The following is a 16,702-nucleotide window of genomic DNA, read 5'->3' as shown; positions in this document are numbered from 1 at the left end:
AAAAAATGGAAGGTAAACGACTTTTAAATGTATAATTCTTAATTTATTTTTTAATTAAATAACATGTAATAATAAATACAAACACACACAAAGGTATACCATTATGTTCGCAATCCACCAGTCAGTAGGTCAGAACATTTATGAAATAGTGTGAATGATTCAATATTTTTTTATGACTAACACAAATTAATAAAAAAAATTATTAAAAAAAATACATAACATTTTTTTAACATGTGAAGTCATTTTAAAAATGAAATATTTCAATAAAACAATCTTTACATCAATTATAACCATTCAAAGTTCTTTAACAGATGCAATTGCTGCAATTTGTATTTTCATTACTAAACAATTCTGCCACAAGTTTAGTTATGTATTGTAAAAACAAAACTTTATTGTTTCTCCTGACATACAAACATATTATAGAACATAAAACAAGAGATGTGTTTGTCAGAAACACACTGTCCCCCTACTGCGCTGCGTTGATACATGTTTTTTTTACCTTTGACCTTGAAGGATGACCTTGACCTTTCACCTCTCAAAATGTGCAGCTCCATGAGATACACATGCATGCCAAATATCAAGTTGCTATGTGAAGGGGCATAGAAGTTATGAGCATTTTTTGAAACCTAAACGCGAAACCTAAACGCAGTGTGACAGAAAGACGGACAGTCCGATCACTATATGCCCTCCTTCGGAGACATACAAATTAAACATTAGCAATCACAAATTCACAAAATCTATTTTAACAAGGGCTGTTTGTAAAGCATGCATGCCCCCCATATGGGCTGTCAGTTGAAGTGGCAGCCAAAGTGTGAATTAGTTTTTGTCACTGTGACCTTAACCTAGTAACCTGAAAATCGATAGGGGTCATCTGCTAGTCATGATAAATGTACCTATGAAGTTTCATGATCCTAGGCCTAATAATTCTTGAGTTATCATCAGGAAACCATTTTACTGTTTCGAGTCACTGTGACCTTGACCTAGTGACCTGAACATTATTAGGGGTTATCTGCCAGTCATGATCAATGAACCTATGAATTTTCATGATCCTAGGTGTAAGCATTCTTGAGTTATCGTCCGGAAACCATTTTACTGTTTTGAGTCACCCTGACCTTGACCTTGTGACCTGAAAATTAATAGGGTCATCTGCGATTCATGATCAATGTACCTATGAAGTTTCATGATCCTAGGCATAAGAGTTTTTGAGTAATCATCCGGAAACCATTTTACTATTTCGGGTCACCATGACCTTGACCTTTGACCTAGTGACCTGAAAATCAATAGCGGTTATCTGTGAGTCATGATCAATGTACCTATAAAGTTTCATGATCCTTGGCATAAGCCTTCTTGAGTTATCATCCGGAAACCATTTTACTATTTCGGGTCACCGTGACCTTGACCTTTGACCTAGTGACCTCAAAATCAATAGGGGTCATCTGTGTGTCATGATCAATGTACCTATGAAGTTTCATGATCCTACCCTAAGTGTTCTTGAGTTATCATCTGGAAACCATCTGGTGGACAGACGGACATACGGACGGACCGACATGAGCAAAACAATATACCCCCTCTTCTTCGAAGGGGGACATAATAAAGCATTTTTATGTGAAGACAAGTTCATACAAAGCATTTCTAAACCGAAATCGAAAATTGGTAGAAAAATGCATATGAACAAATGTACAGTTACAATAGCTTATAAAGGACATCTCACTCAATACTTTCGGGGGATTATAAAGACAACTGGCGAAATAAGGAACGTTTGACTGGATACAAATTGTTTAACACTACACCTCAATAATAGTGTCTTATTTTTGCCCATTAGAGACGTATATTTGATAAAACAAATTCAATTGACTGATCCAATTTCACCATAAAATGAAACTCTGGGTTGGAATAAACCCATGTGTTCTAGTAAAGATTGACGCAGAAGTTCTTGTAATAACCTTAAAATAAACATAATATATCCTTCAAAAAGGCAGCAGAACACATACAAAATGAGCAACAAGATGTGCATATACTACATAAATGAAGTATACAGGTCCATCAAGATTTTTATCCACAGATGTTTCTTCCTTTCTTCATCTGAAATCATGACCAGTCGTGATCTGCACAGTGTTGTGTCTAAAATAAAACAAACCACATATCAATGCCAAACAAAAACAAGAGCTTTCTCCATCAAACATATGCCCCCAAAAAACGCTTTTTCAAATCCTAAAGGCAGAGTTTGAAACCTAAAAGCGGACCCTAAGTTTAATGTCAAGGTCAAAGGGGTCAAAATTTGTGTGCGTATGGAAAGGCCTTGTCCATATACAAATGCATACCAATTATAAAGGTTACATCTGAAGCGAAACCTTTAAGTGATATTATGGGCATTTTTCACTGTTGAATTGAGCTGAAAAGAATTAACAGGTCAAACGAGTTACTTAAAATGAGGTTACTGACCAATTATTTGCAAGTCATCTTGCTACCAGTTGTTATTAAAAATATATTTTATATTCGATATCTTACGTGACTCACCCAGTCCTGTAAGCCATCCGTAAAACAAAATTGTGTCTTTGTGTCGTATGAACGAATCTGCACTAAAACTAAATTTAGGTACACATCGTACAAGCATGACCAGTTGTCAAACGAAAGTACAGTTTATATTCAATTTAATTTGCATTATTTTTCTCTTTCAGGGATATTGTTTTAGTATGTTGATGCTGCATTAACAAATCTAAGTATATATGAAGTGAAAACACCAAAAATAAACAACGGTTGCGATAGACACCTATTAACTGTTAGATGCCCATAATATCACTTTAACGCAAGTGTGACGGACAAACATATGGACGGACGGACAGTGCGATCACTATATGCCGTCCTGTAACGTACTGAAAATCAAGCTGTAGAATAATTTATTTTAATTTTAAATGCCTTATAGGCTACTCAACAATACTTCAAATAAACCTTGAAAAGCTGAAAACGTGAGAATACAAGAAATGTTAACAAAACATATAAAGGCTTAATTAATGCTTTAATATCTGTAGAACACTAGTTGCAGTATCGAGTTTATTTTGCGAGAAAATATCATTCAAGTTGTGTTCCTTCAAGGCATGGGAATTCCATTTTTAAATAAATGGATGAAAGTTAACCTTAACCTTGTCTTCCATTAGATTAAGGCAACAGAAAGAGCGACACATGATTAAAAATATTTGTGCCAAGTTTAATAAAATTCACTCAATACATGACTAAGTTATGCTCTGGACGCAAACAGGATGCAACATTGTACCATATACAGACATTTGACATATAATAGTGACATTGACCTTGGAGGTAGGGAACTGGTATTTAAGCATACACAGTCTAATGATGAGGATCTTTTGTACCAAGTTTAATGAATTTCGCTTTATAAATGACAAACTTATGCTCCTTGGGACAGATGGACGGTCGTGATTCCCATATCCCATTTACTCCAGGACTCTGGGGGTTACTGGTTCGAGCCCTGATGGGGGCTACTTTTTTTCCTTTTTTTTAAATTTTATTCTAGATTTTTTACTTGAGCTTTTTAGATCCAGTGTTTACATTTATCAATATAAAGCACTTAAAGACAAACTACAAAACATGCCAAAATCTGTGCAAAGGCCCCTTTAATATTAATCAGTTTTAATACTATTATTACTTATTTTTATAAAAACCATCATATGTTCAAAGACAAAAAAGAGCAATACACAAACCATATAAAAATCTTCTCTTCCTTTTGCCAAACCCTTTCCCACCAGAAGTGTTATCATCTGAAATGTTTTAATGGAATATTTTCATATGGATTGCACTCAAAATTACACAATAATTTTCTACAGATGGGTTTGAGAAGGATAAGTACAAACAAATTTTTTATGAAATAATGTTCATAATTATTTAATTGTCACATTTTTACTGTAAAACACATACTTAAACTTAAGATTGTTCTTCCTGATCCTGTCAAATTCAAACTAAATACATAACAAATGAATTTCAACTCTATAACGAATGTAAAAAGATAACTTTAATGATATTTTCAAGATTTATGATAATAATAAATATCATATATATTTACTCTTCTTTTTGGCAACCCTGAGGTCAGAAGCTTCGTCTCCAGTTTTCCGCTTTTTTATCTGTACCTAGAATTATACAAATTACACCTCAATATTGTATTTTATTATTATACATGTATCTCATACTGTTTTCAAATTACATATTGTAAGGGTCCATCAGCCCATGTTTGAAAGCAAATATCCAAGCTCTTGGCATTGTGGTTTCAAGGAAGGAGTTTTTACAATATACATATAGGAAAACATATTTGCCTTCAGGGTTGGGCCAATTTTTACCTTTAAAGGCATGATTTGAACAATATTGGTAGAGGTGTTCCAGACGATGTTTAATGCCAAATATCAAAGCTTTAGTTTTAATATTTCAGAGAAGTTTTTTAAACTTTTCACTATATACATTTAAGGAAAAAACATTTGTCCCCCGGTATGGGGCAAATTTCGACCCAAGAGGCATAATTTTAACATTCTTGATTACTGTTTAGGTTCTTCATATGATGTTTCATGCCAAATATTAGAGCTCTACGCTCTAGATGTTACTATATACATATAAGGAAAACTTTCCGTTTCCATGGTAATATGAGTTATGCAAAGAACATTCCTGCCAAGTTTCATTAAGATTAGCCGAGTTGTTGATTAAGATTTACAAACTCAACATGTATATTCTAAGAGTATATACCATATGCTAGAAATGCAATATGGATGATTATCAAATCAGTTGGGGGGGGGAAATTTATACTCTGAAATGTGAAGAATGGGGCTGAATATCTCCCAATATTTAGGCAAAAATGAGCACTGTTACATATCTGACACACGACAAGGACCAATACCAGTCACAATAGCTCACCCTGAGCACGGTGAGCTCAGGTTAGCTAACAATATATGACCTTATTGTAGAAAAAGCTCACCAATGGCTGTCTGTTTTCCTTTTCAATCAGTTCACGAACTTCAGGAACCATTCCTTGTCCTGGTGGAAAGGCATGCCTTATAGGTTGTCTCGGTAGCAGTGTTAAAGGAAATACTCCAGAATCTAAACTGTCCATGTTGGAATTGAGCGATTCGTAAAAGTCTAGCCACTTTTGTGTACTATCCTGCTTTTTGAAAATTAGTTTCAGAGCTTTAATTTGTTTAATTTTTTTATCTATTTTAATTTTACTAAAATTTGGCTTCAATATTTCTGGCTTTCCACTTGGCGCTTTATTCAAAAAGTTCCCATTAAGGGCTGACCACGGCTGAGATTGTACCCCTTTATAAAACACTTTTACACCACCGTCCACAGAAACAAATTTAAAGTGCAAAGGTTGGGTGATGTGGTCAACTTTGTTCAAATCACCCTCAATCCATGACTTAACATCAAATAATTGTGTGATACGCTCTGCATATTTCAAAACATCATCAAAATATTCAGCATCTTTAGTATTTAACAGCCTGGAAACCTCACTAAATTTTGCATCAATGTCTTCATGCGTGTGGCCAACAATAAGGAAGGACATATGAACCTGAAATATAATATATGATTATCAAATCCGACAAATCAAATACCTTCAGTCAATAAAGTTGACAATGGCTGAACAAGATAAATGCCTTTCCCAAGTTTTATCATAATTTGATTTTAAAAAATGCATAAACTACAAGATGGAATAATACTAAGAAAAACTATTCTTTTAATAATCAAATATAAATAATTTATATGTTTAGGCTACAAAAATGTTACCTGAAATAAAAGCCAAAAAGATGCAATTCTATAATTTTGAAAACAAACATTGCAGGATTCAAAACTATCATGTTTTAAGTGATATATATGATACACAGTAGTTGGCAACAATAACATATCTAGTCACATAGTGCACTTTTAAAGTTAATTAGTTATAGTAACTATCCTTTCCCTGATAGATACATGCTTTTACGATCCCTATCGATTCCCTGAATAGACGTGTTTCCGCGACGTTATCGATTTCCTGGTAAACAAGGTCTGTTTGTAAAACATGCATGCCCCCCTATATGGGCTATAAGTTTTAGTAGCAGCCATTGTGTGAATACGTTTTCTTCGAAGGGGGGCATAATAAGCATTTCTACTAAATCATGCTACAGAGGTTGAATAATTGTAAGTAGTGCACATGAATATTCAAATAATCAAGTTAGTGAAAATGAAATTATTTGAATACTCATCCTTAAGAAAGACTGTCGTAAAACAGACACTGTGATCTTTGAAATCAACACTCACCTCATGGAAAACCTGTTCTGCCACTAACAATTCCAGAAATGCAAATACATAACGGTTCTTATTTTCCCTCCAACAGTTGTCTGCTTGGATAAACAAATTTGGAGGCAGGAAGTTGTTCTGGAATAAAAACATCCACAAAATTATTGCACAATATTGTTGTTCTCTAGAGTAAACAACAAGTAAAACTACAACATAGGGAAAACAATAAAAGTAAGATGGTCAGTGCTTATATCACATGATCATACACAAATATAGCTAGTCTGGCGAAAATGTGTTATACTAATGCTTTTTGTACGACTCGTATTCTGATGTAATCTATCCTATTAACCAACCTTAGCAAGAATTTATGAATCATGATCCTCTATACAAATTCATAAAACCAGGGGTCTCACTCTGGTTTGGGGGAACACCGAGGCGGGCGAAATCAGGCATCATTTTCCATAGGAGAATTTCAACCAAAACATAAGAAACAATAAAATATTTGTTTTAATCACTTAATTTGTCCTTTTTACTACAATCTATTAACAGTTAATACTTATCTATCAATTCTATTTAGTTTGAAACATTTTGAACTTGAACTTGACAATTCTGGGTCTAGGGCATTCAATTGTCTTGCATTTTTATCCGAAATGGGGGAACTATATTCTTTATGCTAGGTAAATATGGCCTTATTTAAACCCCAAAAAACAGAGATCCAGACCCCTGAAAATACTGACTGTACTATCACCATCTTTACCAAAAAAGCCATCATGTGGTATTTCACGAGTGTCAAGGGCTTTGGTTATTTTCAGAAATGTAGGTGCTTGAATGGCTTGCTTACAATTTTTTGTCGTCCAAGTAAAAACTTAACAAGCATATCTGATTAATTGTTATCACCTGCCAAATAAAAAGCCTTTAGTTTCAATCAAACTCATAATTCTTGAGCTGAACTTAACAAAATTTGCTAGCGTACCACGACAATATGATACTAAGTAACAACTTTTCACTATTTTTGTTTTTTTAAGCGCCGCAAGTGTCCTAGAGACAACTTTAAATATAAATTAATAAATTTTGCATCAATGGTTGAATGGCAAGATATGTATTTTAGGAACTCATTAAATAAATGCTTTTTAATGTAAATATAGAATATTATGTAACTGTCGGATAGAGATCAAGTTTATCCTGCGAGGATGAGAAACATGTAGTGCTAGACTTTCAGAGTGCTACAAAAATTTTGAGCCCAGCATGATAAACTTGATATCTTTCCAACACTCACATGATATTCTATTTATCCCATTATTTTGTGGTGTTTATCGTTCAAAAAAGAGTAAAAATACTTAAATCTAAAAAAAAAACGCTGGTGTCCCAATTTTGCTTGAAGTATTTGTTTACTTAAAACATAATCATTTGCTATGACATCACATTGAAATATATATTGTTCCAAAAATAAAGATTGGAAACCATATTCTAAAAATATTTATAGTTCACAGCTCATATTCATACGATCACTTGTTATACTATTGGTTTTCGTTTGGTAATAGGATAAACATTTATTTCAGAAAAAAATATACCATACAAACTGTTTATATGCCCCTTTTATGGGTAACATTCTGTAAAGACAATTGCAAGCTTAAGACACACAGAGTAAGACACACAGGTGTGAGCTAAAATAGATTACCACCTAAGGCACAAAACCTCCTTTATCCTACCTTTGGGTTCCTCCTGGATATCATTAAATAAGAGCTTTGAAGTTGCAAATAGTTAATAGTTTTAAGTGCATCTGTTTCTTTTGACATCAAACATTTAATAGGCAAAATTAAATTAAATTTGAAAGATGTATATCATTTCTTTGTTTACCATCATTAATGGGCAGTATGCAGGAAACACACATATGCAGGATATACAATGTAGCACCTTTCTACCTATTTCACTTTGAATGTTTAAAAACATTTATGAAACTACATATTTATGTTCAATAAATTTGGTGAATTTGGGATATCAATACATATGTAGGATTTATGGGGCTTAAAGGTCTTTTCAATTTAAGATAAAAGTCAATGAGCTTGATTAACTGAATAACTTTTACTAATTACCAGTGGTTATATAAAATAAGCCTTAGGGAAAGATATAGAGCAAAATTGGAGGATGCGGCACCCTGCAAGAAAATGTCAATGTCAGTCCAAAATTTTCACCATGAACCTTTTTATAATTTTCAATCTAGCAGCACCCAGTAAATTTTTCTGGTCATTAATCTTTCCCCTAATAATACACAGTCTGATTTGCATTCTGAACTTTAGAAACGCTTCTTACCATGTTTGTAAGGGAGTAATTCATTAAAGATTTGGTTACAAAAATAAATGAAAAATAAAAGAAATGAAAATACATAAATTACATTTGACGAATATTATGCTCTTCTTTCTTTTTCTTGTAGAAAGCACGCATCTCGAAAGAGGTTGTTTTGCTCATTAGCCTTTCTAATGTCACACAAGTTGTACATTTGCTGAAGCTGTTGGTCTGAAACATACATCGATCACTGCTTATGTTACACAGCTCCAGATAACTGATTCATTTTTGTTGTTGTTTAGAACCCATTTCGAAAATAAATTCCTGAAAATAAATTACCAATGCCTTTTTGGAGTATCCTTTCTGATGCATCACAATGAAGGTTTTAAGTCTTAGAAAAGTCCATGAAAATTGTCGTTTTACACTGTAACAGTTTAACCCTTTGCATGCTGGGAAATTTGTCGTCTGCTAAAATGTCGTCTGCTGAATTTCTAACATTCGCATTTTAGTCGATTTTTTTCAAAGAATACTATCAGAATAGCAAACAGTTTGGATCCTGATGAGACGCCACGTTGTGTGGCGTCTCATCTGGATCCAAACTGTTTGCAAAGGCCTTAACAATTTGGTTCCCTCATTGTAAGGGTTAACAGCTGAGAAAAAATTAAGAAAGGCCAGGCTCTTTCAAGATACAGAGGCAATGAAATGGTGTTTTCACCAGGGCTGGCATTCCAGAAAGTTTTTAGAGAAAATCTTAAATTCTACTTTTTCTAGTAAATGTTTTGAAGCAATATCCTGTCTATGTATGCGTTTTCGCCTATTGTACATGTGTGCCTCATTCTAAAACATATTTAATGTAATATAGTTAAGTTTTTGATTGTGTAGCATATTTTTTCATTTTTAAATTTTAACCAGATGTGTTTGTAAAACACTATATCCCCCATATATTTGACCTTTGTCGTTGACCTCGAGAGAATCTGATTCAACTGTATATTATTATATCTAGTAACTGACAAAAAAAAGGTTACATGTATATTGGTGTTAGACCTTGTAACAAATGCTGCAGACATTCAAAGGATATACTCAACACAAGATTCATTATGTGACAGCTGTAATAAAAAAACATATAGCTATAGATTCTTATTTTACGATGCCAAATTACATGTATTACAACTAACGCAGGTACATGTACATGACTTTGTAGTTTAAAAACGTCATATCAGCATAAAATTGTTTGTAACCCACAAAAAACACATTATTTTACCTTTTTCATTTTAACAAGCTGGAAGCTGTCAATCCATTTCTTGTAGAACTGGCTTTTGCTCACTGGATTTTCCACATCCATTTTGTATTGTTCATAAATATGACTTTTCACTGTTCCATATGGCATCACAATCTCGTTTCGGTGAGGCATTCTTTCGCCATGAAATCTGAAGTAATCCTCCAGCCAAGCAATCAAAAGTAGAGTGCTCTTGTCCCAGTTACGTGGGGATTTCCCAGTTGGAGCTTCCTTGTTATTCATGCACATATCAGCAACTGTAGTTAATGTATTCTTGTTAACTCTCAATGCAGCCAAAAATGCCTTTGTACATAATTGTATTTCTTGTTTTTTAGACTGTACTGAAAAGTACCTGTATTTTCCGACTTTTTCAGATTTTTCATATGATGCTTTCAGCAGTGTTATCCTAGTCAATTTTGGATTATGCCAGAATTTTTCACGAATATCACGGACAAAATTATACACCGTTTTCCACAATAGCAGGGTGTGTTAAGTGCTGTCTTAATACTAAGAAACTTCAATGCTTTTAATTTCATTCTTCCTTCTGACTTTACCTCACCTGAAAACAAATGTTAAAACCAAGGCATAACAAATGGTTATTTTCTAGCATTAAGACTGGTGTTTTAGAATGTAAACAGAAAGGCTAAGAATTTTTTTTAAGTTCCTTAAATTAGTTTTAGCAATAACGTTGTAATGTGTGGGTTTATGGCACATTTTTGTCTAAATCTGAAACATATTTTAATTCGTTTTTTGATTGGGATAGTATTAATTATTGAATTTTAAGGGACTAGGGCAACAAAAATCCCCAAAATCAAAAGTTAAAACAACTACTTAAGCGATGCCAATTTCTGACCCATTACTATTTCAAAAGCCTTAGATGTCGAATTCAACACTGACAATGGGAAAAAACAACGCAAAGTGAGCATACATTTTCCCCTTCTATGCAATAGTTACTGAGAAACAGCTCCAGACTGAAAAAAAATTGACAAAATTCACTATTAAACAAAGGCACATGCTAAAATTTCAAAAAAGACTGACAAAATTTCCCTCAAAGTTGTACTGTTCTTACTTTGAATGTACTTGTGTTCTGTTTTCTTTTTCGGCTTAGCTAAAACCTGTTCGATGCCATGTTCAGAATCTGTAGAAGACAAAAACATTAGGCTTTCATCGCTATCCCAAATGTCTAAATATTCCTCATCACGCTGTACTTGTTCGCTATCTATCACAGCAGTCAGCAGATCCTGTAATGTCTTGTAATGTGGTCATAGAACAATTCACTGGGTCCCCAGAATCGGAGTCTGACCACCTTACTTGTACCAGTTCTTCATCGCTACTCCAGTTTACCTGGATTAGCTCTGGCTGCATGAATACAACCGCACACAAACACTGAAATAAAAACAAAATTTAATTGTAACTGTTTCCACCATAAATTATTTGTGAACAGTCTTCACAGTAATATATTTTAACCACTAGCCCGAATTATGATGCTTTATTGGAAACAGACAAAAAATCCAATAGCCCGACTATATAAATTATTAATTTCTAGTAGCCCGATTAACATTTAACCAGTCCTGGGCTGTCGGGCTTATAGTTAGCGTGAATACTGTTTGTGAAGTTACAAGAATGAATACTGTGCACAACCTGGAATATAATTATATAAAATCACAATTGCAATTGCCCATCCTTACAAGTTACTGGGTATCCGGACAAAACCCCTCCCAGACATAAACCCTTCTTTCAGCCTAACAAGGCGAAAACTGTATGATAATAAAAACCAATGGTCGGGCAACCAAATCTTTCATTGAACAACCATTTTAAAAGTAAGTAGTTGACCGAAAGCCAACTGTAAATAAAATGCCAATTGGCAAATTTTAATCTTGAATTAAAATGTTTAATTTATGACGCAAGTTTATTCTGTTTACAAGTTGTCACTATACCTTTCTAAAAAAAAAACACTGAGCGATGTTAACTTTAAACTTTTTTATGATTGGTTGATTTGCTAACTCGAGCGCATGGGTTTTCGAAAAATAGTTCATACTTGTTTTTGTAAGCGTTAAACACACAGCAATCAGGGCTTGACACTAACTTTTTTACCTACTGACCCAAAGGACCACCAGCTTTCAGATATTACTGGTCCTCCAAGATTTTAAGTGGTCCGACAATATCTATGTTATATTACCTACATTTCAATTAACTTTCCGGACTATCCACAATGTATTGTGCATTTATAAAAAGAAAACTATACTATCTACTGAACTATCTCTCGTCCTTTTCATAATTGCTGTACTTCAAGCTTATCTTCATTAGTTTTAGAGTTTTTAGGCGGAGGTAACAGGTTCAATCACCCCCGGAATGAAATTCCACATCGTGAAAATTTGTTATCTTGAAAATACGCACATTTATTCTCCGGCAATATCAAAACATTATTCGGCGCTCTCCAGTGCAAATTTGCACGGTAAACAAAGTATATTCTGCTGGTACTAAGATCAATAACATGCTAATTATTGCTGCTTTTTCAAAATAATAAATACCATTTTGTTAATTTCTCAATCCAAACGCTTCGAATTTTATGTTAATTTGTGTATCGATCACGGCGAAGTCCAGAGACATTTGCGGAATGCAAATCGATTTTTTGATCCGACAACAGGTTTTTGTCATTCGGGCATCTAGAAAAATTGGAATTTCCAATATGTTGCTATTTTTCATCCCAGTCTCGAGTAGGCCCAACAAATAATGATGAAATTATCGGTTTATTATGAACAAATAAAGTTGTTTATTAATGAAAACAGCTTTCCACCAGTATTTCACATTGAGCCGGCCAGGATTTTTAACTGGTCCGACGGATCAACCAAATTTCTAGTTTCACTGGCCCTCCCTATTTTTTACTGACCCCGGGTCAACGGACCACTGTTAGTGTTGAGCCCTGGCGTTAAAATAATTGAACTGCAGAATGCAATCGCAGATTGCAGAAATGAACTGTGAGCCAATTTAAAGACTATAAAATGTGCGACTTCAATCAAAGGCCATGAGAAAAACAATGACTCAAATTGTAAACTACAAGGTAACATCCTCTAAGATAATTTAAAGGGATGGTAAACTACAGTCATTTGTATACACACTTGAAGTTTCCACTACCAAATGACAAAAATGGCAATAAATTAGCCTACTCTTACTAGAAAACAGCCATGTGTGCTCTCAAAAGAACAAAAAGTACCAGTACATCATTGATTTTGTGTTAACGTAAACGGTGTCCATGTACATACTGTACAAATGTATTTTTCAAAGTGAATGGCTATGTGTCGCTAAATGCGTGTTACTGGGGATTTCAAGTCTGTAATTGGATGGTTTATTATGTGTTTTACTGTCAACTGTCCGACTTTTCACGGATTCACCCTACATGTAGTCGAGTAATAAACATTGGACACTTAATGAGCATTTCCATTAAAAAAACCTGTGGATTTCCTGTTCTAAAATTATAAAGTCGGACACATGTAAATTTCATCGGAATTGAGTGAGTTATTACGTGTGTCCGACTTACGTACTGTCCGAATTTACGTACTAAACCAGTAACCTAGTTTACCTTATCTCAACGAACAGAAGACGTTTCCTTCGCTAAATCGACATTAACCTTACTTTCATCGTTAAAGAAGTTAAACAAATAGTCAGCACTTCTTTAAAATACATTATAAACACAAGTATTTTATATAAACACATGTCAACACTTTTCTTCAAATAAAAACACCCGCCATATTGTAGCAAATAATTTCATTGGTTGACAGGAATCTCAACAATCAGCCAGTTTTTCTAATAACATAATCGCGTTTCAAAGACTAATTCTACAAATCATTTTGTAAAATAAATCGGTTACAGATATTTCTTAAAAATAACATGAATAATATTATTGTGCTAAATATTACTGAAATATACACATTGCTTTTTTGCAACAGGTTACATTCAACTAAATATTAATTGTGATTCCAACAAACTGCACACGGCTGCTTTACATCGCATCTTCTGGACTTAATTATAAACGCTGCAATAATCAGGCAACAAAGTTAGTTTGTTTACACTAACACCAAAAGAAAATATGGAATAAGGTCGGCGCTACTGTTGTGTTACTTGTTATGCCATACGCACGCTATTTCATACCGAAACAATGATACTGCACAGTACTCCGTGGCAAAAAATCTAATCATAACATGCAACACACTGTCATGTGTAAACTTATTTACAAGCTTGTAAAATCATTTGTTTATAAATATTATTGAGTTAAACGAATAAAAATATCAAACACGTTAGTTTGTTTTTTGTTGCTGTTTTTTCTGCTTTGAAATGGCCCCAAAAATGTTTTGGATTGTTAATACCATTGTCCATAGCGATTTAATGAACGAGTCTACATAAAAAGCTTTTAACCGCGGGTTGTTTCTCATTAACCATCGATTCAAACGTTAACGGGATAATAAACAAACATAATTTTAACAATCTTTATTACAATTAATTGTGCATCGATCAACAGCACGTGGTTTATACAAACGGCATCGATAATAGATCGTTATTAACGTTATTAGCAAGAAGTTTAATTTTGCCGAACAAAACGTAACTGCAAACTATTTCATCACTTAATATTTTTTTTTGTATTTCTGTTTTGTTTTAAAATCATTTTTGTTTTGTTTTGGGAGGGTGAGATTTGTATACATTGCTAATCTCCTACTGGCAGCACGTGTATCTATGTAAATGCTTAGAACTCGGAAAAAGAACGATTACTAGTATCTCGGTTTACATACTGTATATCAGAACCCCAATAAACTGGCCTGGCAGGGCCTAAAATTTATCAAGTTTGACATTTAATCTCTGATTTTAACAGACTTTACAATATCTTAATTTTATGTACGAATACACATAGACATATAATCCCATTTTCAAAGTTTCACGAGCTACATATATTTAACAACGAATAGAATTTTAAAAATCTTGAATGAAATAATTCAATCAACAGTGATAGGATTCGGTTCAAATTTCAATCACAAAGATCGCATCTTTTATTATAATTTCTCTAAAAATTCCGGGACAAGCAGCCATGGTCATTTTATACGACTAGGCATATACTACTTCTCTATTGATTATGGTGATAAAAGTGATTTGTTACTATTGTTAATATTGTTTCTACTGAGTAATTACACTACCACTTCCACCACCACCACCGCCACTACTACTACTACTACTACTACCACTACTACTACTACTACTACTACTACTACTACTACTACTACTACTACTACTACTACTACTACTACTACTACTACTAATACTACTACTACTACTACTACTACTACTACTTCTACTACTACGAACACTTCTACTACTACTACTACTACTACTACTACTACTACTTCTACTACTAATACTAATACTTCTACTGCTACTACTACTTCTATTACTGCTGCTGCTGCTACTGCTGTTCCTATTACTACTTCTACTACTACTACTACTACTACTACTACTACTACTACTACTACTACTACTACTACTACTACTACTACTGCTACTACTGCTACTACTACTACTACTACTACTACTACTACTACTACTACTACTACTACTACTATAGTACTTGTAATTATTGTTTCTACTGAGTAATTCCACTACCACTACCGCTTCCACACCACCACCACCGCCACTACTACTACTACTACTACTACTACTACTACTACTACTACTACTACTACTACTACTACTACTACTACTACTACTACTACTACTACTACTACTACTACTACTACTACTACTACTACTAGTACTACTACTACTACTACAACTACTGCTACTACCACTACCACTACTACTACAACTACTACTACTACAACTACTACAACTACTACTACTACTACTTCTACTTCTACTACTACTACTACTACTGATTGTAGGCCAAACGGCACCCGGACAATCGGCACCCAGTGTATTTTGCATACGGACAATCGGCACCCGATTGAATTGTATACCCGGACAAACGACACCTTAAAAGTCCCCGGTCATAGCTATATATGTGGACAGAATCGTAAAAAATTTTGTTTTTATTGAGGATATCATTGAAAATCCGGTTTAATTTTAATTTTAAATCGATTCACGCTTGTAATTGATTAAAACAAGCGACAACGGTTACACCTTTTTGAATTTGCAAATTCGAAATAAAATTATATTTATGCGATGTAAGGGAAAACGTTTTCGCGTGAATAAAAATCATTTGAGTCTTTCGACAAAATTATCATTTTAGCGTGTAATTATGTTTTCTTTTGTTTTGGTGTGGGAGTGGTATAAAGCGCTAATCTCCGAACGGAACCACATGTGTCCTTAAAGAATGCTTTGAACTCAGAAAAAGAGCGATTGTTATCTTTGTTTACATCCTGTATATTAGAACCCCAATAAATGGACCTGTCTGAGCGTCAAAATTATCAAGTATGAAATTTTAATCGCTGTTTATATTAGGACTCCCGTGGCTTACCGACTTACTTAGATGTAATAAGATATCTTAATGGGTGATGAAAAAATAAGCATAGGCATATAATTACATTTGTAAAGCTTCATGAGATATAATATAAACAACAAGGAAGGAGACGCTATCAAAAATACTGTGGAAAAAAAATTAGACCTATATGAAACGGTTTATTTTCAATTGAAATGATCACTTCGAATATTTTAATTTTACCGTAATAAAGGCACTCACAGTAAATGTAATCTAAAACATCTACGTATATGCAACTTCTCTACCACAACTGCTACCTCTACAACCTCACGTCCACCACCACCAGGCTGCACCACAACCACTACTGCTGATGCTGTTGTCGTTGCTGCTACTAATACTATATGACGACGAGGGCG

At 33.9% G+C, this 16,702-nt stretch overlaps 1 protein-coding gene across 1 annotated transcript; it reads right to left on the bottom strand.

Annotated features, from left to right (window-relative positions):
* Positions 1 to 2,017: 2,017 nt before the first annotated feature.
* On the bottom strand, positions 2,018 to 5,187 carry LOC127839523 (uncharacterized). The gene is made up of 4 exons (XM_052367913.1): positions 4,973 to 5,187; positions 4,076 to 4,139; positions 3,717 to 3,773; positions 2,018 to 2,121 (listed from the first exon to the last, which is right to left on the bottom strand). Exons 1-4 carry the CDS (start codon positions 5,105 to 5,107, stop codon positions 2,018 to 2,020), a joined length of 360 nt encoding a protein of 119 aa, XP_052223873.1. The 5' UTR covers positions 5,108 to 5,187.
* Between the last annotated feature and the right edge of the window lie 11,515 nt (positions 5,188 to 16,702).

This window comes from Dreissena polymorpha, chromosome 7 (assembly GCF_020536995.1).
Source record: "Dreissena polymorpha isolate Duluth1 chromosome 7, UMN_Dpol_1.0, whole genome shotgun sequence".
Taxonomy (NCBI): domain Eukaryota; kingdom Metazoa; phylum Mollusca; class Bivalvia; order Myida; family Dreissenidae; genus Dreissena; species Dreissena polymorpha.
This window is presented reverse-complemented; position numbering and strand designations above follow the sequence as displayed.